Genomic DNA, 24,779 nt, shown 5'->3' on the forward strand with positions numbered 1-24,779 from the left:
CAGATGGGGAAGAAGGCAAAACTCAGAGAGGTTAGGTGGCTTCCCCAGGGCCACACAGCTAGTGTCTAGGCCAAGGCCAGAGTACAGGCCACCTAAGCCCTGGTCAAGCGCTCTCCTCAACTCAAACCTGGCTGAGTCCTGAGACCACGGATGTTACTGACCCTGGAGAGGTTACTTAACTCCTCTGAGCCTTGATGTCCGATTTGGCCAGACAACGGCGGGTGGTGCCCTCTGCTCACCCTCCCAGCACATGGCTGGGCCAGGAAGGATTTGGAAGGGCTGGTAAGAGACCATCTCTGGCCCGTCCGCTCTTGGCCTCCTTGGGGGATGCAGCACCTTATCCCACGCTGAGGGCTCACCCCTGACTCTGGAGACCACAACCACTTCCCCTCCGTCCCCCGGAGAGCACGAGGTACCTGCGCACCGATTCTCACCGAGTCACTCACCGAGGGGGCTGGTCTCTGAGTACCGCTCAGGGGACGATGGTCCTGTGAGTCGGCTTCGTCTGGGCAAGAAGACACAGGGGTCACCTGCCCTGCGCTGAAGGGCAGGAGGACCCTCCGAGGACTTTCTCTCCCGTATTTCTAACTAGGAGAAGCCATCCAGGCCACACATCCTCTCCCATTTGGGCCACCGCCCGGGGAGAGAGAAATGTCTCAGCCTGGGCGTGCCCACCCTGTACTTACACCTTCTGCACCCCCACAGCCCCCGGGAGAAAGCCCGAGCTCCTCAGCTCGGCTCGCGGGTCCGGTGAGACTAGCCTCAGGCCTTCAAGGCCCCCAACCCACTCCCCCTCCGGCTGACTCCTCTGCTCATCCGCCAGGCCCTCTATCGCTAGGCCTGTGTCGCACTGCTTCCTCTGCCAGCACGTGACCCTGCTCAGCTATTACCTCCTCCAGGAAGTCTCTGTGAAGCCCATCTGTGCCCCCTGCAGCCCCACGCACCCGACTTGGCAGTGAGCGCCCTGAGCTAGGTCCGATTGTCGGAAAGCCGATCCTGCAGAGGCCCAGGCGGGTCTGTTTCCTTGTGGGGTCCCTAGGTCAGAGCGGTGCTGGAGGAGCCCACGACCTGGCACCCCCTCCCCCAGCCTCAGGACCATCCGCGCACCCATCTGGTGAACCCAGGGCCCTGGAAGGCTGGGTGAAGAGCACCACACTGCAAGCCTGGAATCCTGGACTACCCCATCCCTGCTCTTTGACCTTGAACAAGACATGCAGCCCCTCAGGCCTCAGCCCCGTACTGTGCTGAACACTGCAGGAGACACAAAGCCGGAAGACGCGGCCCCAGACCACGAGGCAAAACAAGAGTTACAGTCCCAACTGCACAGGGGGTGGGGGTGAATGTGCCCCTCCAGGTCTCACCCATGAAGGAGCTGGGCTTGTCCAGGGAGCCACGGGTCGACCCGAAGCTGTCGAGGGTGTCCAGTCGGGTCTCCGAGTACGGCAGCAGGTCCAGGGAGTCCAGCGCCGAGCCTGGCGGGTCGAGGGCATCCAGCACCGAGGCAGCCAGCTTCTTGGAGGGGTCCATGACGAGGCCGAAGGAGGCAGGGGGCAGTGGGCTGGAGACGGGGATGGAGCCACCCACCACAGGTGGCAGCAGCGGGGTCCCGCCGGGGAACACGGGTATCAGCTGGGGCAACTCGCTGGGCACACCGCTGCCAGGCAGGCCGCCCTGCACCAGAGACTGCAAGGTGGGAACAGAGGGAGGAGAGGGAGGGGCTGGAGGAGAACTCGAGCGCCCAGGCCCAGGCTTGGGCAGGCCCGGGTGAGGCTCCCCACCTCGCCCCACCCCGCCCACCTCGCCCCGCCCCCCGCCCCTGCCCGGTGGCCTCAGTCCCGACCTGTCCCACAGGTGGAGCCACAGGGATCTTTACAGTCCCTTCTGGACCCACGTTCTGCACTTTTGTGTTTCTATCCAGAGCGAGTCCCTCCCCTACCCCCGAGGCCTCAGTTTCTGCAACTGCGACGTGAGATGGGGCCTTCCCTCCCCCCGACACGGGACGTGAGGATGGATGTGATGGGGTCCCGGCGGGGAGAAGGGTTCCGGGAAGAGGAGGGGGCAGCACGGCTCACCAGCGAGTCCAGGAGGGTGTCCAGCTCCGGACCGAAGACGTCCCCATCGGAGAAGTCATCCAGACTCTCGGTGCCGGGGAGGGCCCCGCTGCTGCTGTCCAGGGGGGCCAGCAGGTCCAGAACGTGAGGGAAGAGGGGCATGGGGGGTGGGGAGGGGAGGGGGGCCGGGGAGCCTCGCAGGTCCATGTAGCAGTCTGTGGATGGGGGTGGGCTCAGTAGCTGCAGGGGTCCTGCTTGGTGGGAGTTGGGGGTGGTGTCCTAGGGCCTGAGGTCTCCTCCAACACCTTCCCCCCTTTCCCTGGCTCCCGCCAGGAGCACTGCCTGCCCTGCTGGCCTGACCCCATCGGGGGAGGCTAGGCCGTAGTGAAGGGAGGCCCCATGGGGTGGGAGAGGGGCCTTTTCATTCTGCAGTGTTCCTCCGATGGGCCTGGTCAGTGCCTGAATAGCCCACCTCTGGGGTATGCAATGCCCTCTCTCAAGGACACTTTTAAAATGTGACCCCTCCTGGAAGCCAGTGAGGAAGAGAAAGGGAGAGGAGGACTTGGGGAAAGGTGGACTCCCGGCAGGGGGTAGGGCCACTGCTACCCAACTGAGGCAGCCCCTCACCTTCCCAGGCTGGAGGGACGCTCTCCCTGCCCTGCAAGGGAGTCTGTTTTCCTGAACCCACTATTTTCTTTCATGCTTCAGGTAGTCCCCAGGGCAGGGAGCCCCCAGGAGCCCTGTCTACAGGGCCGGGGATGGCAGGTGCTTGACCCATCTGACCTCCCGGGGTCTTGGCAGGGAGGGGCTGAGCTCTCCCCAGGGCCCATCTCCACCCCGTCCCCTCAGGTCAGGGACACTACCTGTTTCGATGTCATCTATGGACCCCAATCCATTGGAAGATCCCTGTGGAGAAGAGGACAGGGCAGGTCAGACAGACACAGGCTGGGAAGGCCACAGTGCCCGGCCCTCAAGGCCCCTCCCCAAGTGACTACTGCTGATGCTAATTAACCAGGGGGCTGGATGGGCACAGGCCAGAGGCAGGGGGAGTGGGGTCAGACAAGCCTCACATCTGCCCCTTGCCGGAGTGCCCTCAGGGGAAGGGATATAACCTCTGAGCTCCGTTTCCTCACCCGTCAAGGGAGGTGTTGTACAGAGCCCTCCACGCATGTTCCAGGCAGGGAGAGTTCGCAGCTCAAAGCTGCAAGTGCCACTCCTGAATCACCAGTATCCCCTCCCCCAGTTACAGCCCCAGGCTGAACCAGCCCAGGTGGGATCCCACTGCCACCCGTGGACCTTCTGTTGGAGGGAAAGCTGGGCTCAAGCTCGCCCTATGTTCTTGCCAAGCTCCTCATCTCCTCTGGGCCCGTTTCCTTGTCTGTAAAGTGAGGATGATACAGTCATCCACCTCCTTCTACTGTAAAAAGGATGAGATCGGGACTTCCCTGGTGGTGCAGTGGTTAAGAATCCACCTGCCAATGCAGGGGACATGGGTTCGAGCCCTGGTCCAGGAAGACCCCACATGCCGCAGAGCAACTAAGCCCGTGCGCCACAACTACTGAGCCTGTGCTCTAGAGCCCACAAGCCACAAATACTGAGCCCACGTGCCACAACTACTGAAGCCTGTGCGCCTAGAGCCCGTGCTCCGCAACAAAGAGAAGCCACCACAATGAGAAGCCCGTGCACCGCACCAAGGAGTAGCCCCTGCTCGCTGCAACTAGAGAAAGCCCGCGCACAGCAACAAAGACTCAACACAGCCATAAATAAATAAATAATTTAAAAAAAAAAAAAGGATGAGATCACTTGACATTTGTACAGAGCTTAGAACTGTGCCTGACACACAGGAAGTGCTGTGTTTGTTAAATGCGTAGCATCGAATTTTAAATCCAAGCCACCAGGACGTTGGTCTGGGTAAACTAGTGTTCTCGTTCACTGGCCTCCACATTTGGCCCCAGTGGACTCGCCTGGCTTGTGTCCAGCTCTGGGCTGTGGCGTGCACTTCCCCACCTGCCTGCATGCCTTTGTGCGAGCTGCTCCCTCCTCTCCACCTGCCTCAATCCTGCCAGCCTGGCTCTGTGACATCTAAGGTGAGACTGAATACAAGGCTGCCTCAGGCTGTCTGATCCTAGAACTCACAGCCCTCCTTTTTTTTTTTTTTTTTTTTTTTTGTGGTACGCAGGCCTCTCACTGTTGTGGCCTCTCCCGTTGCGGAGCACAAGCTCCGGACACGCAGGCTCAGAGGCCATGGCTCACGGGCCCAGCCGCTCCACGGCATGTGGGATCTTCCCGGACCAGGGCACGAACCCGTGTCCCCTGCATTGGCAGGCAGACCCACTGCCATGCACGGCACCATCTGTGGTCCCCTGGCTGCAGACTCCGTGGACACCGAGGGTTGGCCCTTGTGGAGCTGGGCATTCCACCCACATCTGCTGTGGCCCTTTGGCCATGGTCATTTAGTCATTCAACAAAGATCTTCCGAGCACCTGCTGTACGTGCCCAGTGCCACTCTGCTTGCTGTGATGAGCAGCTGACACACTACGCACCCCCTCGCTGCCCGCGAGGACCTGCAGGCAGGCTCCCTGTCCCTGGTCCCGGAAGAGACCTGTGAGCTGGCTGGAGGGAAGGGGTGCGAGCACTGGCCTTGCCTCGGGCACCACCGCCCTTATCCCATCCGCACAACCACCCTGGGAACCGGGCACAACTGTCATCTCCCTTGTACAGAGGGGACCTAAGGCTAGGACATGATGTCATTTCCTCTAGGCCACGCCATCAGTGAGAGGACCCCCAAGTCTCCGCTCTCAAGTGAGCTCACTACGGAGCCAAGGGGATGGGTGTGCACACATCGTCTGGCGCGTGAGGAGACGATGGTGAGGACAGAGAGGGAGGTTGGAAGCAGACCATGGAGTGGCCTGAATGTCAGGCTACAGTATCCGGATGTGATTAATAACAGTACTTTTAAACAGATACTTTATTAGTTATTTGTTTATTTATTCGGCTGCTCTGTGCGGCTTGTTGGATCTTAGTTCCCCAACCAGGGATTGAACCCGGGCCCTCAGCAGTGAAAGCGCGCAGAGTCTTAACCACTGGACCAGCAGGGAAGTCCCTCAGATATTTTAATTTACAACCACTGAGGGTTTCTAAGCTGGGGAGAGCCCCACGAGGCCAGGCTGTCGGAGTTCATCCAGCAGCAGTGTTGGGGGACAGGAAGAGGAGTCCAGACAGTGTCAAGGGGACGAGAAGGGGAGGCCAGCCACGACCTGGAAGAGTGGGATGTGACCTGAACCAGGGCAGTCACTGTGGGAAGAGAAGGAAGGAACGGGGATACCCCATAACATTCCCAGCCAGGGTCTCCCCAGAGTTGCCCTATAATGCACAATCGTGCCACTATCAGCAGAAAACAAAAGGGAGCCCTAGTTTCTCTGGCTCCAGGAATGAGGCAGGAGCCCGAGATCTGGGAACTCTGGATAGGATCTGCCTGGATGACTCCCTGCCTCCCCAGCACCACTGGCAGGAGGGAAGAGGAGCTCTGCACAGCCCCCTCCAGCCATGCTGGCTTCCTGGCTGTTCTTCGCACACACTAGGCACACTCCTGCCTCAGGGCCTTTGCACTGGCTGTTCCCTCTGCCTGGTCCCCCAGACCTCCTCATAGTTCACTCCTCATCTCCTTTGGGTCTTTGCTCAAGTATCTCCCTCTCACTATTTACTGTTTAAAACTGCAACCCAGGGACTTCCCTGGCGGTCCAGTGGTTGAGACTTTGCCTCCCAGTGCAGGGGGTGGGGGTTCGATCCCTGGTCGGGGAGCTAAGAGCCCACATGACTCACGGCCAAAAAACCAAAACATAAAACAGAAGCAATATTGTAACGAATTCAATAAAGACTTTAAAAATGGTCCAAAAAAAAAAAAATCTTAAAAAAAAAAGTTAGGTTTAAAATAAATAAATAAATAAAATTTAAAAACCCTGCAACCCACCCCCCCCCCACCAATAGCCTGGCCCCCCCAGCTCCCTTCTCCAAGGCACTGGTCACTATTTGTTTACCACTTTTTGTTTGTCTCCCCCAATTAGACCAAGTTTTATGAGGGTGGGGCTCTTTGGCTGCTTCTCCCTCTGCTGTGTCCCCAGTGCCTAGATCGATTCTATGACGGGCACACAGAAGCACTCAATAAATATCTTCTGAATGAATGAACGAAATCAGTGCTATCCGCCTTCAATGCTTTCCCAACACTCTTACGATGAAGACCTCACCAGGGACTAGGTGCTGTGGCTTCTATCCACTGTTCCAGCCCCACTGGGCCCCCTCCACTTGCTCCCTCCTACACTCTGAGCTCCTCCCAGCCTCAGGGCCTTTGTACACACCTTGCCCTCTGGAATTGTTCTACCCACACACCCTGCCCCTGCCCTGCTCTCAACTTCGGGTCTCAGCTTACAGATTGCTGATACCCAGTCTAAATCAGGCCTCCCAGGCCCAGTGGCCCACCCTCTGCCTTTAGAGCTCTCCTCACGGTTTGTAACCAGAAACGGCTAGTGTCCATCTGCCCTGGACTGTGAGCTCTTCGAGGGCAGGGATGATGTTGGTTTTATTCAGCACGTACGTACCCAGGCCCCAGCTCAGTGCCTGGCACATACTGGACGAACTCAGACAAGTCTCCTAACTTCTCTGCGCCTCAGTTTCTCCTTTGTAATAGTGGGTAAATAGCACCTCCCTCCAGGCATTGTGAAATTATTTGCGATTATGTATTCATTCACTCACTGCTATGGTCTGAATGTCTGTCCCCCAGAAATTCATATGTTGAAATCCTAACCCCCAAAATTATGGTATTAGGAGGTGTGGCCTTTGGGAGGTGATTAGGTCATAAGAGTGGAGCCCTCATGAATGAGATTACGGCCCTTATAAGAGAAACCCCAGAGAGATCCCTTCCGCCCTTCATGTGAGGTTACAACTAGAAGACCATCTATGAACCGGGACGTGGGTCCTCTCTAGAGATTGAATCTGCTAGCACCTTGATCTTGGACTTCCCAGTCTCCAGAACTGTGAGTAATAAATCTCTTTTGTTTATAAGTCACCTAATACATGGCTTTTTTTTTTTTTGGCTGCCCCTCACAGCTTGCGGGATCTTAGTGCCCCGACCAGGGATCGAACCCAGGCCCCAGAAGTGAGAGCACCGAGTCCTAACCACCGGACCGCCAGGGAATTCCCGGCATCTTGTTATAGCAGCCTGAACAGACTCAGACATTCACTTAATTGTATTTTTTTTGAGGACCCAGTAGGTGCCAGGCCTGACGATTTTTGGTTACAAACCATCATGACTGCTACACAGGCAGGTCCACATCTGCCTCCCTTGCAGCCTAGTAGGCCCCAAGGGCCAGGACACGCCTAACTCAGCTCTGGCCCAGTGGCAGCTCAGGGGCAAGAAGTGGTTCCCTGGGAGTCTGTTGAGTGAATGAATGAAAGTGTTGTCATGCTCTGGGGGGACGGGGGCCAACTGTGTGACACTGGCCAAGTCCCCTCCTCACTCTCGTGCCTCACTCTCCCCTTACGTACAACGAAGAGGCAGGGCACCAGCTGCCATCCACGCTCTTCCGGCCTGTCCCTTCCCAAGTCCACCTGAGCAGTTCCTGTATGGCGGGCGGTGGGGTGTGATGTGTGTGCTAGGCCCTGCCACTCCTGCCCCCAACCAGGACGAGGCCTGGTGGTCTGGTCTCAACTGCCTTTCTCCCTCCTTCCTACTCCCACCCTGCCTGCTGCCATTTGTTTTCTTTCTCAGGGGTCCACGAGTGAGGGTACCCCGACGGTTCCCCTGCAGTGACCACTCCCAGCACCGGCAGCCACAGCTCATCCCCATACTTTGCCCCTGTGGTCACAGGAGGCCCCTCTTGGGACGTGGAGGTGCTGTGCGTCCCAGGACTACCCTCAAGACCCTGGCCCAGGCCCAAGCTGTCAGTCACCCCTCTTCCCAAGGCAGGGGCCTGCCTTGTAGCAGTGGGGACAAGGACAGATTGAGCCCAACCCTTCAGTGTGATACCTCTGGCCCTGCTGCTTGCGGTCATTTATATCCCAGACAATGAACCCAAAGCTCTCATGATGGTTGAACCAAGATAGGTTGGTCCTGGGGCGGGTTGGGGTTGGGGAGGGAGGCTCGGGGTCCTGGTCTCCATCCTACCTGATCTGCCACACCAGCCACAGTGCCGTTACTGAGCAGAGAAAAGGTTTCCAGTTCCTGCCAGAGATTGGAGAGACGTAGGAAGAGATGACGGTTCTGCGAATGTGCTCAGGGTCCCACCAGCCAGGGCAGCAGAGGAGCCCCGACCAGGCGGGTGGGGTCTGTGGTGCCCTCTGAGCTCCCTGCCCCCAGGCCTGCAGGGAGTCACCTGGGTCAGATTCAGGCATTTCCTTCCTGCAACCATGGCCTGGGCAGAGGACTTCCACGTACACGCTCCCACTGTGAGCCCGGCACTGTGCCAGGCACCACCTCAAACCTCTCTCCCTTTGATCCCCCATGAGCCCTCTGAGGCGGGCATAATTTCCCCCACATCCCAGATGCGGAAAAGAGGGTGGAGAGAGAAGAACTAACTTGCTCAAGGTCACGGCAGAGATTCTAGAGCCATACCCTCCCCGGTGTGCAGCTTCCTGGCCAAATGTAGGAGCCAGATGAATGCACGTGGATCTGAACGAGCCAAACAGGTACCAACATTTCAAATATGCACCACACAGGGGTGATTTGAGAACACGAGGCTAAAGGACGCCAGCTTCAACTGAGGCCACCTCCAGGGTGTTGAAATCGGCCAGGGCAGGGGACGGAGAGGGTTTGAACGGCTGGTGTCTAAGGTGAGCTAGAAGCTTTGGCTGTTCTTTCCTTTGCCAAAAGGTTCTGGAAGTCATCCCAGGGCTTTCAGCCAACACAGGGAAGAACACCTGCTGTCACCCCCTCTGTCCTGTCCTGGCCCCAGCCCCCTCACGCACATCTCCCAAAGGCTCCTGGTCACCCTCTTCAGGTCTCCCCATCTCCATCCCCGCCCAGGCCCCAGCGCCTACCTGGGGCCTCTTATACGCCTTCCGAACTCGCAGCCCAAGCTTCTGAGCCAGCTCCTGACCAAGGTGAGTTACACTCTCATCCTGGGAAGGAAAGACACAGGGTAGGGTGGTTAGTCCGCCCTGACTCAAGAGCTGTGCTCCGGACACCTGTGCAGCCCTGCAAGGGGGGGGTCCCTGTTACCCCAGGTTACGGATAAGGAAGCAGGACCCTGGGAGGGGACGTGGGCTGCCCCAGTCACACAGCCAGTGCGTGGTAGGGCTGGGGCCAGGAACCCGTGCTTCTGTTTTTCCTTGTGTTGTGGGGAGTGGACAGGAATAATTTGGGGGTTTTATTTCAATATTTTCCTTTTGTTTCCATAATTCGTCAAGTAACAGTGTCACTGTAGAAGGCTGAAATGTTAGAGGAAGAGCAACTGCTTCGCTGGATCAGCCCCACCCTCACCCTAGGCTCCTCCCCAGGGGGAGCACAGCCAACAGTGCTGCTGTGTTGCCCTAGGGATCTTACCTGGGAATTTACACACGCGCATATGGACGACAAAGGATGCTTAGTTTTGCTTTGTGGGTTTTTTTTTCTTTTTTTTATTTAAGTGAGATCATATCATACCTATTATTTGTTCTACAACTTGGTTCTTTCACCAAAAAATGTCTTGGAACTCTCTGCAAGTGAGGTCACAGGGATGGAACACAGGCCCAAAGGAGCGAGGCCGTGTGAAGTCTAGAACGCGCCTGGTCCATGGTTGGTGCTGTTACAGAACCTGCATTCCTTCCTCCCTCCAGGTCTGTACTACTTTCTGTGTGCTGTGTGCCAGCAACAAGCTAGGGGCCGGGGACACCACAGCCACAGGGCAGACAGGGCCCAGGCCTCACGGAGGCTCCAGTCTAGTGGGGAGACCAATCAGTAAGCAGAGAAACAGTGACTGCAGTCCGGGCTACAAAGGGACAACGGGGATCCTGTGACATCCTGTACCTTCGTCGACCTCCCCACCTCACCGACGAACTCCTAGAGTCCAGGGTCTGGGTCACCTCTGGTCCTGATGCCCAGCAAGGAGCAGGGCCCAGTCAGTATTTACCCATAAGGACTGGAAAGTGGGGAAATTCTCCAACTCGAAGCCAGAAGTCCTTGTTTGGATACTTTCCTCAGGGGAGTTACCGGCCCTCGCGGGGCCCAGCTCCCTGACCTGTACAGTGGGGTGAGAGCCACCCTGCCCACCGAGTGGGTGGTCATGGGACCTGGATGTGGACCTGCTTCAGACGCTGGAGAATGTAGTACAGGTTGGGCACTGGGTCATAAGAGAGGTTCTCAATGGTGAAGTAAACTGCATTGGAGAAGCAAGAATAATAAATAGAAAGTATAATACCAGTGAATGTTCTGAACACTTACTGTGTCTAGCCACTGTGCCAACTGCCCTGTGTGATTTTCTGATTCCATCCTCAGTACAGCCCTATGATGCATGGTATGTTACCACCCCCACTTTATAGGGGTGCAAACTAAGATTCAGAGGGGCTAAACTGTGTGTCCAAGGTCACAGAGCTAGTAGGTGGCAGACTCAAGATTAGAACCCAAACGCAGGCCAGTTCTCTGCAACTGACATCCTTGATCACTGTGCATACAGCCTCCTTTCTGCTTTGCCCACCCAAATGGCTTCTTCCAGCCCCACTCAAGCCCTGCCTCCTCCAGGGAGCCCTCCAGGATCCTGACCACTCCTGAACTCTCTCAGCCCTACCTGGGCAGCATTTACCCTTCTCCAAGCCCTTTCACACCCATTATTTCAGAGATAAAGTAGGAAGGGCACTTTATAGATGTGGAACTGCTGTGCAGAGAGGGGCGGTGCTTTGTCTGAGATCATGCCAGGGCTCTGTAGTGAAGCCAGGCCTAGACCCCAGGCTTGTCTCCATTTGTCTCCTAATAGACTGTGGGTCCCTGACAGGCACAGATCTGGGCACTCCGTGGGCACTTAGTAAACAGTTGTTTACTGACGAATGAACGCAGAGGGGCTGTGTGCCCAGCTGTGCGTGGGCTGGGGCAAGCAAGACACTCGATTGGTTTTTTTCCCATTGACCGTGCCTACCTGATGACAGCCTGGACATCAGGTCCCCGCACGTGTGGCACCCCGTTTGGTGCCCACTGCAACCCTGTACTCTCAGAGTGTGGAAGTTAAGAGTCAGACTGCCTGGGTTCAAGTCTCGGCTCTGCCAGCCCCTAGCCGGGATCCTGGGTAAGTTTCTTTCTCTCTGTGCCTCTGTCTCCTCATCTTTAAAATGGGGATAATAATAGTGTCTATCTCTATCTCTAAGGATTGTCACAAGGATTAAGTAGGTCAATACACACTGTATTTTCAGCAACGCCTGGTGTTAATATCAGTGTCTCAGCGGAGGAAAGCGAGGCTCAGAGAGGTGTGGTGCCTGGCCCCAGAGAGGGCAGTGCAGAGGGCTGGGAGCCTGGCCTCCGCGGGCAAGGCTGCAGGGCCGCACTCACGTGGGGCAGGGCCAGGGAGCACCGGCTGCTGCACGCGTAGGCCTCCTTGTGGCGCCCCAGCTCGGTCAGGGCCCGCGCCTTGCGGAACAGCGCCCGGATGTTGTCTCCGTCCAGGCCCAGCGCCTTCTCGCTGTCCTCCAGCGCCTTCTCATACAGGCCCTGCAGGAGCAGGCAGCGGCCGGTCAACCTGTTACCCTCCCTCCCCCAGCCTCCTGCCCACCCCGCTGCCCCCTGGACTGAGGACCAGCCTCCTTTCCCTGCAGAGGAGGAGGGTGTCGGGGAGGGGCTGGAGAGCTCCGGGAAACAGCTCTGGCGTTCAGGCTCAGTCGAGGGCACCCGTGTGTCCAGCTGAAGGGGCTGCTGTGGGGCACTGGCAGGACATGGAGGGGAAAGGCCTTTAAACTGTGCAGTGATGAGCCCGGTCACTCAGCAGACCACGGACTGAAATCCGGAAGGCAGCTCAGCGTGCAGAACGGTGGGAACTGGGAACGGGCATCGGGCAGACCCGTTTCTCCAGAACGGGCTGGATCCTCTGCAGATCCCATGGCAGGGCTCCCACAGGGTCAAGGAATGACTGAGTCAGTGAGCGAGGACAGAGAAGAGGAGGAGGCTGGAGACTGAGGGAGGAGCGAAGGAGGAGGAAGCTGGAAGTCGGGAGACAGGAGTAAGGTTGAGGGCGTGAGGGGGGCAGGCGCCCAGGGGCAGGGGCAGGAGAGGTTTGCAGAAAGAGGCGGTGGACACGATGAGGGCAGCAGCCCTCAGCCCTGACGGCTCACAGACTCCTGCCAGGGCCCAGGCCACCCCGAGAGTCTAACTTAACTCATCTGGGGGAGGGCTTAGGCACCAATATCATTCCAACCTTTTTTTATTAGGTATTAGCCCTGTAAAAGCTCTCTAGGTGTGTCTGTTGTGCGCTGGGGTCGAGAGCCACGGGAGCGGACGGTGGAGCTGCAGATGCTCTCGGCGGCAGGGGCCCAGTCAGGGCAGCGGGTGCAGGAGAGGAGCTCACCATGGTGAAGTAGCAGGCGGCCCTGTTGACGTGCAGCTTGCACAGCAGCTCCCGGGGCAGGGCCACCTGGTCAGAGGCGGCGTAGTCGGCCACGTTCAGCCCCTCCACGTACTGCACCAGTGCCTGCTTGTAGTCCTTCTCCCGGAACAGGTCATTGCCCTCAGCGAACAGGTTCTGCACCAGCTTGAGCAGAAAGGCCTGCCGGGGCAGGGTGCAGGGTGGCTCAGGGGGCCTTCTCCACTCAGCCCCAGCCCTGGCACCCAGGCCCCACGCCCCCCGCCAGGGACACTCCGCCCTTCACCTTCCCCCAGCCCAGCCCCTGACGCTAACCTCATATTCTTCTTGCTTCAGGGGTAGGGTCGACCTATAGGAAAAGGAGAAGGACGCAAGGTCCGGGTGGGCCCAGAGTTCCCAGCCTCCCGGAGGCCCAGGAGCCAGAGCCTCAGACTAGAGACTGTGCCTAGAGCCGGCTCCCCAGCTCGGACCTCAGACATCACCTTGTGGACTGGGGTCAGGGGATAGCAGTTTTTTCTCCTTAAATCAACACCATGCTGGCCCTCTGTTTCCGATGGAAGACTGGATGAAGGTCTTGTGTTTGCCCCAGGGCCTGGCAGCCAGGCTTTCCCAGGTGCAGATGCTGAGAAAGCGCTCCAGCTCCAGCCGGCTGTCCTCTGCCTAAGAAACCAGCCCTTGGGAACGACCATGTCCCCCCAGACAAAACCTGCAACTGCAGGCCCTTGGGTGCCACCCAAAGTCCACCTCAGGGCCCCTTAGTTTGGGAGTCTCTGCACTTCTGTCCCTGCCCGCAAAACCCACACAACCCCAGCCAAGGCCCGGCACTCAGAACCTAACCCCTTATGCCAGACTCAGAAAAGTAGATGGGGTCTTACGCACCCTCTCCTGCCCATGGCCAAAACAATGCCAGCTCAGTACAGAAGCAAGCATCAGCCCAGGAGCCTTGAGGCACATCTCTGAGGCTAAATGGCAGGGCTGGAAGGGAGCTGGGGTTTGTCTTCTGGTCTCTCATGTCACAGAGGGGAAAACAGACATTCAGAGAGGGGCAGTGACTTGCCCAAGGTCACAGAGCAGATCAGAGCCAGGGCCAGAGGGCAGGGCTGGGGCTCTTTCTGTTGCCCGGAGCCACCGCGAACACCTGGGCGAAAAAGAGCAGCCTAAGCTAGTAAGTGACAAGTGGTGAGAGGAGATGCCGGAGGTCCCCTGTGTGTCGGGGAGGAGGTATCCCTGATTATGACAGAGGGGCCAGTCACCTGCCCTCTCACTTGCCTCCCACCGTCAGAGACCAGGGCCCGTCCCTCCTGCCCCAGCACTGGCCCCACCACTCTCCTCCTAACTGGTCTCCCACCTCCAGCCTCTCCTCTTCCAGCATCAGCTTCGTCTTCAATAGGTCATACCCCGTCCTCAAGGTCGCCCCATCCTGGTGTTTAAGGCTCTACACAAGCCATCCACCCACCTGTCCAGACCACTTTATGGCTCCTACGGTGCTCTGTGCCCAGAGGTGCCTAATAAACGTTTGCTAAGCACACGAAGTCGGTACGTGAGGAAACAGTCATTTTGAAAGGAGCAGGTCCTACTATGTATGCTGCAAAGCAGTCCCTCAGGAGACCAACCTATGGGTTCCCAAGAAGCCTGTTGCTAAACCTTCTCAGAGCTCCCCTTTGGGAAGGGGAAGAAGGACACAAGGCTAACATTTATCCCAAGCACAATGACCCTGGGAGGGAAGTGGCATCATCTCCATTTCGCAGGCACTGAGACCACCAGGAAGCAGGGACACTGGGATATGGATCTAGGTCTGGGGCTCACAGTTCCAGCTCTGCAAAAATCAGTGACTTAAAAACAGAATTCTTGGGACTTCCCTGGTGGCGCAGTGGTTAAGAATCTGCCTGCCAATGCAGGGGACACAGGATTGATCCCTGGTCTGGGAAAATCCCACAGGCTGCGGAGCAACTAAGCCCGTGCGCCACAACTACTGAGCCTGTGCTCTAGAGCCCGTGAGCCACAACTACTGAGCCCACGTGCCACAACTACTGAAGCCTGCATGCCTAGAGCCCGTGCTCCGCAACAAAGAGCAGCCCCCGCTCACCGCAACTAGAGAAAGCCCACGTGCAGCAACAAAGACCCAATGCAGCCAAAAACAAACAAATAAAAATAAATAAATTTACTAAAAAAAAAAACAGAATTCTTAAAATAGATAACCAACAAGGACCTACTGTATAGGACAGGGAACTCTGCTCTGTAATAACCTAAACGGGAAAGGAAGTTGAAAATGAATAGATACTTGTATATGTATAACTGAATCACTTTGCTGTACATCTGAAACTAACACAACATTGTTAATCAACTATACTCCAATGTAAAGTAAAAATTTTTTAAAAAGACAGAATTCCCAAGGCTTGCCTTGTTCACCAGACTGGCCTCTGAATAAAACTCAGGCACTTTCCCAAAATCAAAGCCCTCCCCAACATGGAAGAAGAACCCCCAGTGAAGGGCAGCTCTGAGCCGGCCAGAGCCAGGAAAAGTGGCTGTGCTGCAAGCTGAGGAAGGAGAGCGTGGTGTGTGAATATAAACAGGAACAGATCCTCTGTGTGTGTGTGTGTGTGTGTGTGTGTGTGTGTGTGTGTGTGTGAAAAGGGACCCAGCTTGTGGTGAAAAGGCAGGTTGCGTTTTGCAGGTCTCTATGAGAGAACAAAATTGGGGAGTATATGAGGGTGTGTAGATGCAAATCCCAGTTCTGTGGGGAGTCGTATTTAAGAAAAAGAACACAAAATTAGAAACAAAGAATTGCTTAGGGAGCCTTTCGGGGCTTCAGAAAGGACCCGTGCGAGCGAGGGGCCAGGAGCTTATGCTTCATTAGCATCATGATAAACATGCCTCTGAGGGTCCATTTCAGAGAGAAAAGAAAAGCGTTAGTAAAAATATTTTACGTGTAAAGAAAAAGATGAAAAAACAAACATGGCATGTGGGTACAGGGGGCAAATAATGCAAAGAGAGGTGGGCTTGGAGTCAGCGAGACCCAGGTTAGAATTCCGTCACTTAATAGCTGTGTGACTGTAAACACGTTTCTTAACCTCTCTGAGCCTCGGTTTTCTCATCTGCAAAATGGAGACAAGACCACCTGCTTTACTGGGCTGCTGTGAAGATTAGAGAGATGATGGATGTGAAGGGCCCAGCACGGAGCCAGAAAGACATGCTCAGTAAGCAAGAACTAGGGATTTATTATAAGATGTGCACAGACAAGCAAGAGAATTAACAGGGAGCGTAGGAGCAGGCATGGAGGCGGAGGGTAAAAGGATATGCCAGATGAGACCAAAGGGTAACCAGGGTCAGGGAGCGCAGATGTGCGGGGTGGGTTCACGGCTCAGGGTTAGGGGTAACTCTGGCCCCTGCCATGCCAGCCCCTTCCCAGCCTGTCCCACCTCCTCACTCCCCAACACACAGGCAGCCTGAGAGTGCGTGCTCCGGGGATGCCTCAGAGGACCCTGCCCAGCCGGGCCCACTGCACACTCACTGAATGAACTGCAGCCCCTTCTCGATGTCCGCTTTCCGTCTCTGCCTCTCCATCAGTCTCTGGGGAAAGAACACAGTCCATCAGGCAGTCAGCGGGGGCCAGTCACCGTCCAACCCCCAAGCCCCCAACGTGTGCTCCCTCACTCCCGTGCTCACCCCACCTCACAGGTGCCAGGGCGGGTGGCAGGAGTGTCCCCGAGGGCAGTGACCTGTCTCGAGGTCTACACAAAGTGTCTGAACCAGGTACACAGCTCTGCCCTCCACACCCATATCCCACTGGACCGAGTCTGCACAGTGACTTTGATGGGCCCGGACTGCTTGGAGGTCACTTGCCCTTTCCCATGCATGGCTGGGGCTGCAATACTGCACGGGATACCCTCAAGTTCAAGGGAGAAACCTTGTTTTACCACTAAGCACAGTTTGGGGAGAAGAGACACAGAAAAACAATGCCGATGATCACAGCTACAATGCAGCACCGCACATGGGCCAGGCACTCTGTATGAGGGTCTCACTGAATCTGCCATGAGGCGGGTGTCATTTTGTCCCCATTTTACCAAGGAGGAAACCAAAGCTCAGGGAGCCCCCTTCATGAGCTGGCTGGCCCCCACTGCACCAGGCCGGGGTGGCCCGGTACCTGCACCATCTCGGCGAGGTGGAGGGAATTCCCCACGTTACGGATGAGGGAGACCAAGCCTCAGCAAGGCTGAGGGATGGCCCAAAGTTGCACAGCAAGTGAAAGGCACTGAACTCGTACAGGAATGTGCTCCGGAGATGAAGGGAGTGAAAACTGAAGGCGGGGGTGCTTAAGGAGAAGGGAGGCTCAGACAGAGCAGCTAGGGGTCTGGTACCTCCAGGGTGAGCCCCCGGGAGCTGGGAGCTCATGGTCAGATCCAGACAGCCCACCTGGCTCCCCTTCCCTGCAACCATGGAGGTCAGCTGGTCCCACTCAGTGACAGCCAGGAGGGGGCTGGGCCTTCCCTGGGTCAGAATCTGAGGCTGGGGTGCCCACGGCCCAGCTGGCCAGCACTTTCTGCCCCAGCCATTCATGGGCCATTTCCATGCTCTGCCCCATCAAACCGTTACTGCAAGAGGATACGGGCAAGGCCAGGAGGTGGGACTGCCCAGCCCGGGACTGGGGGACGGGCCTCCCGCTTTGTACCTCAGCCCCCGCACAGCATCCACAGAGGGCCGGTATGCAGACACAGGGAGTGGATCCTCACTGCCTCACTGGAAAACAGGTGTAAAAAGGTGTAAAATCCACCCAGCTACTTTGGAGAGGCAGCAAGTGTATCAAATTGACACCTTCCAAAAATTCTCTACTTCCTTGTCCTTTATTTCCACCTGGGTTCTACAATGTTGCCTTCACGTAAGGTAAGCAGGCAGGGGTCACTAAGCCCGTTTTACAGATGAGGAAAGTGGGGCACGAGGAAGTGAACTCTCTTTCCCAAGGTCACTCAACCAGTGAGCGGGCAAACAGGGCTGGAACCCAGCTTGTCAAGGGCCACATCCTGCCCCACATTCTGAGCTGTGAGACGCCATGTGGCCCAGGGCCAGCAGAGTGTCTGTGAGGCTCCAAGGAGACGAGAGTATGGGAGCAAAGAGCTCAGGCCACCAGAACCTCCCTCCTCCCGCTTGTCCTTCCCAGAAGGGGTAGAGCCACACCGCATCTCCAGGATCCCAGAACACTGTTGCACACAGCAGCTCCCCACCCCAGGCAGGGCCAGGGCCACTGGCAAGTGCTCACTACACGCCTGCTCACCCTGCCAGGGCCTTGGGCCAGGGCTCTGGACTCAGACCTGGGTGTGAAGGCCAGCATGTGCACACAATGTGACTTTGGACCTCAGTCATATTCCTGATGGGGAAAGTGGGGCTGATGGCACTCCCCCCGCATTGGCTGTCGTGAGGGGTTAGACTCGTGCAGAGTGCCTGGCTCAGAGCAACAGTCCAACAACTGCGGAAGTGTGTGTTCTCCAGCACCGCTCCTCCCTCCTGCCAAAACCTCTGCAAGTGTCTCCTGGGATGGACACAAAGATCCTGTTCTCCTGCAGGAGGCAGGCTGCAGTGGCCCCGGGCCGCCTGTGCCTCGCCGAGCAGGTCTCTTGATCGGTCCCTCTGTCCTCAGTGTCCCTGTCTGTGACACAAGCTCTCATCATCCTCACACCCATGCCCCACGCAGGCTTCCAGCCGGAACAGGCTGCTGGGCTTTCCTGTCTCCTAGCCTGTGCTTCTGCAGTTCCTTCCACCTCTGCAGCCATGCTCCTCTCAATCCTGTGAACGAAATTCCATCCATCCTTCAAAGCCTGGCTCCTCCATGGAGCCGCTCCTGGTCCCGTCGACACGACCATCACACACTCATTCACCCTATTTCCTGGGGGCCTAGGGTCAGGCCCAATCCTTGCCCTGGAAGAGAGGGTCTTCGGGTGGGGAAGACAAGGGTGCACCCATCACCACACAGGGAGGCCCAGCACCGGCAGGGGAGCTGTGGGATGGGGGAAGGTGCCGCTGGCCGTCACACACAGGTGTGGCCACAGCTGCCACGCCCATCCCTCCACACCACCTGCCCCAGACAAGGACCAGCCTCCTCACTGCCCCCATCTCCTCAAGGTCATCACAGGGGTCTTTCAAACCACAAACCAGACTCTGTCCTATCCAGCCTGGAGCCTCTCTTTACCTTTCCAGCTGGTCCAGCTCCCCACACCATCTTTTCCAACCCCGGCCCGGCAGGACGGCTCCCGCAAAGAAGGGTGGCGAGAAGAAGAAGGGCTGGTCTACCATCAACGAGGTAGTGACCAGAGAATACACTGTCAACATTCACAGGCACATCCATGGGGTGGGTTTCAAGAAGCACGCCCCTCGGGCACTCAAAGAAATCCAGAAATCTTCCACAAAGAAGATGGGAACTCCAGATGGACGCATTGACACCAGGCTCAACAAAACTGTCTAGGCCAAAGGAATAAGGAATGTCCCATACCGTATCCGTGTGTGGTTGTCCAGAAAACATAATGAAGAGTCACCAAACAAAGTCTATAAGTTGGTTACCTAGGTACCTGTCACCACTTTAAAAAATCTACAGTTAATGTGGATGAGAACTAACTGGTGATCGTCCAATAAAGTTACAGAACCACACACACACACACACACACACACACACACACACAAAATTCCCCACACCAGCCCATGCCTCGTGGGAACACCTGACCTATTACGCTCCCTCACCCCCAACCCCCGGCCCCGTTCAGCCCAAAGTTCTCTCAGAAAACCTCAGTGGTCAGACGCATCTCTGAGTCAGCTCTCTAGGCCCTGAGGTCTGAGCAAACAGAAACAAATGCTGCCTGTAACCATCCCAGTGGTAATTCCTGATAAGTCTGAAGCCCATGCCAGGGAATAAGCATTCTCTGCCCCAGGCAGCATGAAGAAGGTTCCTCACCCGGTGGGCGTGAATCCACTTCTCTAACCACCAAAATCCCAAAGGAGCAGTGCAGCCATGGACGTGGGCTATGGAGAGGGGTTCAGATCCCCCGAGTGGCAGTTTCCTGCTGGGTAAATTGGAGATTACAACTAGCACCCATCAACAGGATTAATACATAGAAGGCACTCATTTCAGGGCCTGGTATACCACAGACACTTAATAAATGGTGGCTATTAGATCAGAATTCCTGTGCTGGACATTCAAGTCAACGTTTGCCATATGCCCATTATATGCAGATGAGAAGGCCAGGGTGCCTTCCCTACTCAGGCCTTACAACCTAGTTAGAGGCATACAAAGATATCCCAGCAGCTGTACCCCAAACCAGGCTCCTGTGGTAAACAGGCTAGGATGAGGCACAAAGAAAGTGGAAGCTCCTCAAAAGGGGCAACGTCTGAATTGGGTTTTGAAGGTTGAGTAGGAGTTGGCTCCTTGGTGTCAGGGAGGGCAGGCCTTCTGGCGGGCTGCATGTGATGGTTTATGAAATCACTGTCATCTTCCACATTTTATCTGATCCTGACTGTGGGCTGGACCATGCTGGGACCCACATTTGAGAGATGGGGAGAGTGAGACTCAGACGGCTCACAAGGCCTACAACTGCTGACTTTAGGTTGGTAAAGACACTGCTGCCCTCCCCCCTCAAAGGCACAGTAGAGGCGGAACTGCTCAGCAAACTTCCCAGGCACCTGAGCCTGTGCTTGGTGTCCGTGAGCGCTTGTGTCCCACAGAAGGCAGATGTGTCTGTGGAGTGACTAGGGGGAAGGCTCCCACACAAAAATATGTTTCTCTCAATTTCCCGTCCCAGGATCCATATATCGACCACTCTAGATTCATTTTATTGAGTGTAAAGTTCCCAGGCCAGGGCTGGCAAATAGATTTCATCTCATTAGCAAAACTGCCAGTCACCTAATGCCCCACATGCCTCCCTTTTCCTCAGTTTTCCTGCCCTGGGAAGAACTTTTTTATACATGGTTGTTATGAATTAAATGTTTGTGTCCCCAGTAAATTAATATGTTGAAGCCCTAACCCCTAGTGTGACTGTACTTGGAGAAGGGGCCTCTGAGGAAGTAATTCAGGTTAAATGTGGTCACGAGGGTAGGGCTCTGATCCAGAATTTTCTTCTGGTAGCCTGGCTAGACGAATACAGATTTTGGTACTGAGAAGTGGGGTGCTGCTATAACAGTAAAAATACAGTAAAAATAAAAACAGTAAAAATACAAAAGTGGCTTTGGAGCTGGACGATGAGTAGAGGCTGAAGGAGTTTTGAGGTACATGCTAGAAAAACCCCCAGACTGCCATGAAAGGACTGTTGGTAAAAATACGGACACTAAGGCAATTCTGGTGAGACCGCAGATGAAAATGAAGGACAGGTTATTGGAAACTGGAGGAAAGGTGATCCTTGTTAGAAAGTGGCAAAGGACTTGGCTGAAAAGTGTTCTAGCGTTTGGTGGAAGGTAGACTTTGCAAGTCCTGAAACAATATTTAGCAGAGGAGCTTTCTAAGCCAGGTATGGGAGTTGTGGCATGAGTCCTCCTTACCGCTTATGGTAAAACACGAGAGAAGAGAGATGAATTGAAGAAGGAATCGTTTAACAAAAGGAACCAGAACTTGAAGAATTAGAACATTCTCAGCTTATCCATATTGCAAAAAATGAGGAGTGTTCTGAAGAGAACACCTAGGGTGTGGCTGAACAACCGTGTGGTAAGGAGATCAGTATGCATCAGTATGCATCAAATCAGCCACCAGCAGAAGTCAGAAACAGAGATGGGATTATACCAGCAGAAATAATTCCAGTTTGAACTAAAGGGGACAGAGAAGGCTGGATGACGGAATGCAGGAAGGCTGCAGGACTTCTGGAAGGAATTCTACACGACAGGATCATAGAGCCATTTGGCTGCAAACATGCTCTATCCTTTAAGAAAAGGGAAATATAACCCCAAAGATAATTCAGAGATCATCAGGGCTGCCTCCTTGGTTTCAAAGGGTGGGGCTACTGCCTCCTTTTCAACAGGCCCAGAGCCTTGGGGGGCAAAGTGCTGGAAGAGCTGTGGGGGTGATGCTGTGCCCCAGTGGGCCGGGAAGGGGGAACATCAAGCCAAAGATGCTTCCCCAGCCTGAAAATCGAATGGAATTTGCCCCATTGGGCTTTGGACTTGCCTGGAACCTGTGACCTCTTTCCTCTTTCCGATGAATCCCTTTTGGAATGGAAACGTCTATCCCATGCCTGTCCCACCACTGTATTTTGAAACCTTCTAACTTGTCTGGTGTCATAAGTTCACAGCTGGAGAGGAATTCTGCTTCAGGATGAATCACACCTCCAGTCTTAACCGTATCACATTCAGATGAGACTCTGAACTTGAGACTTGATGCTGGAATTAGTTAAGAATTCGGGCGCTGTCGGGATGGAATGAATCCATTTTGCATGTGATGAGAACATGAATTTGGTGGGGGAGGCAAGGGCAGAATTGATAGATAGAATGTTTGTGTCCCCCGAAAACCTTATGTTGGAAGCCCTAACCCTCAATGTGACTGTTTGGAAATAGGGCCTCAAAGGAGGTAATTAAGGTTAAATGGGGTTATAAGGGTAGGGTCCTGATCTGCTAGGATTAGTGTCTTTATTAGAAGAGACACCAGAGAGTTCTCCCTCCCTCTCCCCGCAAGCAGGCATCACCAAGGAAAGGCCAGATGAGGCCACAGTGAGAAGGCGGCCAGCTGTCTGCAAGCACAAGAGAGCTCTCACTAGAAACCAAATCCGCCAGCACCTTGATCTGGGTCGTCCACCCTCCAAAACTGTGAGAAAATAAATTTCTGTTGTTTAAGACGCCCAGTCTATGACACTTTGTTATAGCAGCCAGAGCAGACTAAGACAGTGGTTAAAAAAGATCATGTGTTCTCAGCTAAAGAGGGAGGCGAGTTCCTTGAGGGTCAGGCACGACTCAGATAGGGCACTTGGTAGAGGAGCAAGGAGCATGTAAGCCAAACAAATCTTATTCCTTTTTACAGAAAAGAGACTCCCACCGCCAAGCTGGGCAGTCCCCCAACCCTGGGTCCAGGTTCTTATAATTTAGGAATTTCAAGATGGATCTGCCTCAAATGGGCTCTTCTCAGAAATACAGCTGTGAATTAGAGCCAACAGAAAATGATTCCCTCAATGTATCAGCATGGTACCTGACCTCACACCCAGGTGCACACCTGGGTTCAACTCCAAGATCTGTTCCCTATTAGCTGCATACAAGCTGCTTAATTTCTCGGTGTCTCACTTCCCTCGCCTCTAAAACAGGAAAAGTAATATCTACTGTAAAGGGGTGATGTGAAGGTTCAATAAGATGTCTGACACAAGATAAACATTTAATATCAACTATTTTTATTTTATAATCATTATGATTACTTTAACAGATGGGCAAAGAACATGAACAGGAAAACAGGAAATATAATTCATTAAGAAAAGTTACTTGGGGAGACTTCCCTGGTGGCGCAGTGGTTAAGAATCCGCCTGCCAACGCAGGGGACAGGGGTTCGATCCCTGGTCCAGGAAGATCCCACATTCCGCGGAGCAACAAAGCCCGTGCACCACAACTACTGAGCCTGCGCTCTAGAGCCCGCGAGCCACAACTACTGAGCCTGTGTGCCACAATTACTGAAGCCTGCGTGCCTAGAGCCCGTGCTCTGCAACAAGAGAAGCCACTGCTATGAGAAGCCCGTGCACTGCAATGAAGAGTAGCCCCCACTTGCCACAACTAGAGAAAGCCTGTGCACAGCAACGAAGACTGAATGCAGCCAAAAATAAATAAAAATAAATAAATAAATTTATTTTAAAAAAATAAACGATCCTCAGGGAATTCCCTGGCAGTCCAGTGGTTAGGACTCAGTGCTTTCACTGCTAGGGACCTGGGTTCGATCCCTGGTTGGGGAACAAGCTGCATGGCACAGCCAAAAAAAAGGAAAAGAAACTCACTGATGACAGAACCACATGTTAAAACAACAAGATGACACTTTTCACTCATGAGGCTAATGAGAGAAGAGAGCCAGGTCGATGAGGCGGAGGAATGGGCACTCTCCAACACTGCCAATACAGTGAGTGTGTGAACTGATGGTGTCTATGAAGCAACGTCTACCAAAATGAGCGAGCTGCCTACCCACCAGCCAGCTCCCCTTCCTCCTCCCTGGCACTGCCCCAATACTGTTGCTTTCCCAGGTACCCCGGTGAAGCTGCACTGGGCTAAACCAATCGTAACGGTCCTTTTCCTCGCCAGGATTGGCTTGGACGAGGGCATGTGACATCACCCTGGCCAATAGGAAGGAGAGGAAATCAGCTAAGGGGCTTCTGGGAAAGACTTCCTTCACACTTAAAATGGGACAGGAGAAATAATCCTTTTTCCTGCTGCTGTATGATAAAGCGTAGTAAGAAGATGGCAGAGAAGAAAGACTGCCCAAAGGTGTTTAATAAACTGACTCAATGAACTGCTCCCCCTCATTTATCACTTGAGATTTTAATAAACTCCATTTTGAGGAAGGAATTCTGTTACTTGCAGCCAAAAGCCTTCCAAATGATAAAATGCCCTTTCCCTTTGACCCAGAAATTTCTCTTCCAAGAAGTTAACCTACCAAAATCCTTGTACAAGCCCTCAAATTATATTTGTACAGGGATTTAAAAAATATATTTATTTATTTATTTGGCTGCACTGGGTCTTAGCTGCGGCACTCAGGATCTTCACTGCTGCGTGCGGGATCTTCGTTGAAGCGTGCGGGACCTTTTAGTTTAAGCATGCGGAATTTTTAGTTACGGCATGCAGGCTCTTAGTTGCAGGCATGCGGATCTAGTTCCCTGACCAGCGATCAAACCCGGGCCCGCTGTATTGGGAGCACGGAGTCTTAACCCCTGGACCACCAGGGAAGTCCCCAGGGATTCTTTTTTTTTTTTTTAAAGAGAAAAAAACTAGAAGCAACCTTAATGTCCACCAGTAGAGAATTAGCTTAATCAATCACTTGCATTATGGAATACAATGCAGCTATTGAATCGATATGTACTGTCATGGAGATGTCTCTGTACGTGGTTGAGAAAGGAAAAAAGCAGACTTCAGAACATTCTGGGTTGTATGATTACCTCTGTGTGAGAGAATATTCTCCAATTTAACTGGTTCTCTCTGGGAACTGGGATCTGCCAAGAGGCAACAGACCACTTTCCTTTCTGCTTTATATACCTCACCATGGTTTGGACTT

At 54.6% G+C, this 24,779-nt stretch overlaps 1 protein-coding gene and 1 pseudogene across 3 annotated transcripts in view; one reads left to right on the forward strand and one right to left on the reverse strand.

The window, feature by feature from the left end:
- The window catches only part of ZC3H7B (zinc finger CCCH-type containing 7B), a 53,787-nt gene that overhangs the window by 16,713 nt on the left and 12,295 nt on the right, over positions 1 to 24,779 (reverse strand). For 2 of the 3 annotated variants that reach the window (XM_032645428.1, XM_032645427.1), the window contains exons 2-11: positions 16,095 to 16,153; positions 12,899 to 12,932; positions 12,569 to 12,766; positions 11,560 to 11,718; positions 9,084 to 9,164; positions 8,212 to 8,268; positions 2,915 to 2,957; positions 2,073 to 2,266; positions 1,362 to 1,683; positions 435 to 505 (exon numbers count right to left, since the gene is read on the reverse strand). In XM_032645428.1, the coding sequence (XP_032501319.1) occupies positions 435 to 505; positions 1,362 to 1,683; positions 2,073 to 2,266; positions 2,915 to 2,957; positions 8,212 to 8,268; positions 9,084 to 9,164; positions 11,560 to 11,718; positions 12,569 to 12,766; positions 12,899 to 12,932; positions 16,095 to 16,147 (1,212 nt within the window). In that variant the 5' untranslated portion in view covers positions 16,148 to 16,153. The remainder of the gene's footprint in view (positions 1 to 434; positions 506 to 1,361; positions 1,684 to 2,072; positions 2,267 to 2,914; positions 2,958 to 8,211; positions 8,269 to 9,083; positions 9,165 to 11,559; positions 11,719 to 12,568; positions 12,767 to 12,898; positions 12,933 to 16,094; positions 16,154 to 24,779) is intronic. The other variant, XM_032645429.1, reaches the window with a different exon arrangement.
- LOC116760503 lies at positions 17,019 to 24,110 on the forward strand (annotated as a pseudogene).

The sequence above is a fragment of the Phocoena sinus genome, chromosome 10, assembly GCF_008692025.1.
Source record: "Phocoena sinus isolate mPhoSin1 chromosome 10, mPhoSin1.pri, whole genome shotgun sequence".
Classification (NCBI taxonomy): Eukaryota; Metazoa; Chordata; class Mammalia; order Artiodactyla; family Phocoenidae; genus Phocoena; species Phocoena sinus.